Source organism: Haliotis cracherodii, unplaced genomic scaffold (genome assembly GCF_022045235.1).
Source record: "Haliotis cracherodii isolate W230 unplaced genomic scaffold, xgHalCrac1.p SCAF_5, whole genome shotgun sequence".
NCBI classification, from domain to species: domain Eukaryota; kingdom Metazoa; phylum Mollusca; class Gastropoda; order Lepetellida; family Haliotidae; genus Haliotis; species Haliotis cracherodii.
In genome coordinates this window covers 38,321,449-38,326,233 of record NW_027266308.1, presented here as the reverse complement: position 1 = coordinate 38,326,233, position 4,785 = coordinate 38,321,449, and the positions used below count along the sequence as shown (strand labels likewise).

Here is a 4,785-nt window from a genome sequence, read left to right as displayed (position 1 = left end):
GTCTAATGTTACAAATATATATTCACATTCACAATAGCTACTGCAACCATTGTTGCTTTTGTGTCTAATGTTACAAATATACATTCACATTCCTAATAGCTACTATAATCACTGCTGTCATTGTTTTTAAAATAACTGTTTCATATTTAAGAAACTAAAGATATAATGATTTATTCAATGGTAAGATGTCTAAAACCTGATCGTTTAGAACATTTTCATTGTGCAGCACTTATATTTTTTACATCGTCTATTGCATTTCTATCATTGTCATGAGGCTTGAGACCCGTGAAGATCCGGGGTAGAATAGGTCTCCAGCAACCCATTTTTGCCGTAAAAGGCGACTATGCTTGTTGTAAGAGGCGACTAACGAGATCGGGTGGTAAGGCTCGCTGACTTGGTTTATGCATGTCATCGATCCCATTGCATGGATCGATGCTCATGATATTAATCACTGGATTTTCTGGTTCAGACTCAATTATTTACAGACCGCCGTCATATTGCTGGAATATTGCTGAGTGAGGGGTTAAACAACAAACAAACAAACCAATCATGAGGCTTGGACTGAAGGTTAACTTTCTGTTACAACATTTACTTCTCAACTTTCAATAAACCCAACAACATGCATATCTTTCTGTACGTCGCTCCACAAGCTATGGCACTCAGCACTTATACAATAACACAAACATTCTCGCATTCAGCAGGCATTCTTATTTCGTATATCCTCTACTAACAGATAAGACAATACGATATATTGATATTTTTTTATACTGTCAAAGGTGAATTAATATATAATTATGTTAATTATATATACTATCTTGAGGCATTTGGGTGGACTGGGTTTCTATCTAACCATGTAAATAGCGCACTCTTCAAGCTGTTTACCTTAACCATCCATATTTATGACGTAATAGGTAGTCTCTAGGTAATCTGAAGTCTGGATTATTGAATGAAAAAGTACCATTTGAATAGTACAAATATATATAATATGTGCCCCTTGTACGTATCGCAGTACATATCGCAATACAGAGAACCGTATTGCGATATATTGCAATACGATCTATGTGCCAATACGCCAACCCTACCAACAGACATGTATAAAAAAGGTTTGTAATTTATAAGATACCGTATCGGTAAATCAACCGATTATAGTCAAACCAATGAAGTTGACACTAAAACAGTTTATTATCATCCATAACGATAATTGCTGTATACATTTAATTTCTGCCAGGAGGATGAGAATCCTGACTATGAATAGGTTATTGAAAATGATTTTTGATACCAATGAATCATATGAAAGAAAACCTTTTTGCCCAAAGCAATATTTTCCTGTTCTCATGTCAATGGGGTATATATATATATATATAAAGTGTTGTGTAATATATACTGCGCTATTGAGAACAGTCAACGCCTTCAAGGTTCGTATACCCTACACTACAGCCATGGACTGTATAGTTTTTAATTGACACCGTGGTGTAAATTCTGAGAAGGTTGATATTCAGGTATTGACTAAGTTATTAAGATCAAATGATCTTATTACAGTTACTTCAGGGCGAGGATTTCATTTTTGTCTGGTTGCAATTAATTGCTTTGAGAAGATGAAGAACATATTTTGAAACTTTATTGTACATTGCCTGTCGTTGGGTGTACAAAATATCCGGCGGTTGTGTTATAGGGAATAGAGGGAGTGGAGGGGGAGTTGGTGTATTATGTATTGTGTATTGTGTATGGTGTATGGTGTATGGTGTATGGTGAATGGTGTAAAATGTATTGTGTATGGTGTATAGTGTATAGTGTATTGTGTATTGTGTATTGTGTGTGATGTATGGCGTATGGCGTATGACGTGTCGTGTATTGTGTATGGTGTTCTGTGTATGGTGTATGGTGTATGGTGGACTGTGTATGGCGTATGGTGTATTGTGTATTGTGTATGAGGTTTTGTATGTGGCGTATGGTGTATTGTATTTGGTGTATGGTGTATCGTATGTGCCACACGTGAATTAACGTGATGTATATGCCCAATTTGCTACAAAGTCAATGCATTTGTGCCAGACAGGTGACCCATTCTGTTTTCCTCTTGTAATTCCAATGGTCATGACATACGTTTGCATGATTAATCCGATTTTGCCATTTTACTGAGAGAGGCATTCTTTTAACAATAAGATCGAAATAATATTAAACATGCATACATGGAAGTACGGTAAAGTTGTAAACTGTGGGGCAGGGCAGGCGACTGCTGTGAGGGGAAGGGTGAAAGGATAATAGGGTTCCATGAGCAAATCAGTTTAATTTGAATACGTAATATAGAGGTAGGTACAAGAGGAAGGTTCCTAATGTACGTAACGTTGATGTTCAAAATATCAGTATATGTCCAAACGCTCTTCCCTCGGTGCAGAGATCAGCTACGGATCTCTTTCTCTCCACTCCACTCCATTCCACGACCAGCAACCCACCCTACCTCCGCTCCACATCCCCATCGGCCACCGGGCCTCCACTCCACAACTGTACCGATCTACCCCTCCACAACCCCACCGCTCCACCGTGCCTCCACTCCACAACCCCACCGCTCCACCGTGCCTCCACTCCACAACCCCACCGCTCCACCGTGCCTCCACTCCACAACCCCACCGCTCCACTGTGCCTCCACTCCACAAATCCACCGTTCCACCATGCCTCCACTCCACAACCCCACCGCACCACCGTGCCTCCACTCCACAACCCCACCGATCTACCGTGCCTCCACTCCACAACCCCACCGCTCCACTGTGCCTCCACTCCACAAATCCACCGTTCCACCGTGCCTCCACTCCACAACCCCACCGCTCCACCGTGCCTCCACTCCACAACCCCACCGATCTACCGTGCCTCCACTCCACAACCCCACCGCTCCACTGTGCCTCCCCTCCACAACCCCACCGATCTACCGTTCCTCCACTCCACAACTGCACCGATCTTGCGTGCCTCCACTCCACAAATCCATCGATCTTCCTCTCCTCCACTCCACAACCCCCACCGCTCCAACTTGCTTCCGCTCGACAACACCACCGATCTACCGTTCCTCCACTCCACAAGTCCAATACACTAACAAATAAAATGCACTAACAAATATACTAAGCATGATAAACATCAACGACTACGGCAACAACAACACAACGACAAATTGTGAAACGTGATCACGACCATACTTCAGTAGTGAAGGGTCAAAGGCTATCTCATCACATTGAAATAGAAAACTGAAGGATTTAGTTTTTATAATACCCAATTTGAAATTATTCCAGTGGCCTTTACGTCTGTAATGCAGACATTGATTGGTCTTGATACTTAAAAAGAAATAGAATCACAATATAGGGGATCATTTGATGTTTGATATTTAAGAATAAAAGAATAACGGTTCGTTTAACATCTTAAAGGACGCGGTATCACAGTCTTTTGATATCAAGATGTGTGTAAGATTGTGTTCGCGCTCCATTGAAGAAGATTATTTGTCTTTTGTCAAGAGGTTGTGTCAAACAGCAGATTCTACTTTACTTACTGCACAATATCTAGACATGTATTGTATTTATGTGTTGTTTCCCCTGACATTGCTCTTGTTCTTGGAGTTCTATTTGCTTTGTCTCTGGTCTGCAATATTTCAGATCTACTTCTCCAACAAGCCAAACGTAGCTTGCTTCCACTAAACCTGCCCCGATAAATGTTACTACTAGTGACTTTGTTGTTACGTATGTTACTGTTGTTCCTTTACATACCTCATATATGTTACTATACATATTTGTCTTTAACTGCGACCACCGTTATTAAAACTACATATACTTGTATACTTCTGTACTTCTACATATCTAATAGCTACAACAACCATTGCTGCCATTGTGTCTAATGTTACAACTACACATTCACATTCCTATAAGCTACTACAACAATTGTTGCCATTGTGTCTAATGTTACAACTATGCATTCACATTCCTTATAGCTACTGCAACCTATGTTGCCATTGTGTCTACTGCTACAAATGTACATTCACATCCCTTATAGCTACAACAGCCATTGCTGCCATTGTGTCTAATGTTGCAAATATACATTCACATTCCTTATAGCTACAGCAATCATTGCTGCCATTGTGTCTAATGTTGCAAATGTACATTCACATTCCTTATAGCTACAGCAATCATTGCTGCCATTGTGTCTAATGTTGCAAATATACATTCACATTCCTTATAGCTACAGCAATCATTGCTGCCATTGTGTCTTCTGTTACAAATATACATTCACATTCCTTATAGCTACAACAACCACTGCTGTCATTGTGTCTACTGTTGCAAATGTACATTCACATTCCTTATAGCTACAACAGCCATTGCTGCCATTGTGTCTACTGTTGCAAATATACATTCACATCCCTTATAGCTACAGCAATCATTGCTGCCATTGTGTCTAATGTTGCAAATATACATTCACATTCCTTATAGCTACAGCAATCATTGCTGCCATTGTGTCTTCTGTTACAAATATACATTCACATTCCTTATAGCTACAACAACCACTGCTGCCATTGTGTCTAATGTTACAAATGTACATTCACATTCCTTATAGCTACAACAGCCATTGCTGCCATTGTGTCTACTGCTACAAATGTACATTCACATTCCTTATAGCTACAGCAATCATTGCTGCCATTGTGTCTAATGTTGCAAATATACATTCACATTCCTTATAGCTACAGCAATCATTGCTGTCATTGTGTCTAATGTTGCAAATGTACATTCACATTCCTTATAGCTACAGCAATCATTG

The 4,785-nt window shown here is 39.9% G+C and overlaps 1 protein-coding gene across 1 annotated transcript; it reads left to right on the top strand.

The window, feature by feature from the left end:
- The first annotated feature begins 2,364 nt into the window (after positions 1-2,364).
- On the top strand, positions 2,365-3,099 carry LOC139443675 (uncharacterized). The gene has a single exon (XM_071224616.1). It carries the CDS (start codon positions 2,365-2,367, stop codon positions 3,097-3,099), a length of 735 nt encoding a protein of 244 aa, XP_071080717.1.
- The last annotated feature ends 1,686 nt before the right edge of the window (positions 3,100-4,785 follow it).

Bases quoted from the DNA above. Each gene is read 5' to 3' on its own strand.
- LOC139443675 (XM_071224616.1), top strand. From the start codon at position 2,365: ATGTCCAAACGCTCTTCCCTCGGTGCAGAGATCAGCTACGGATCTCTT.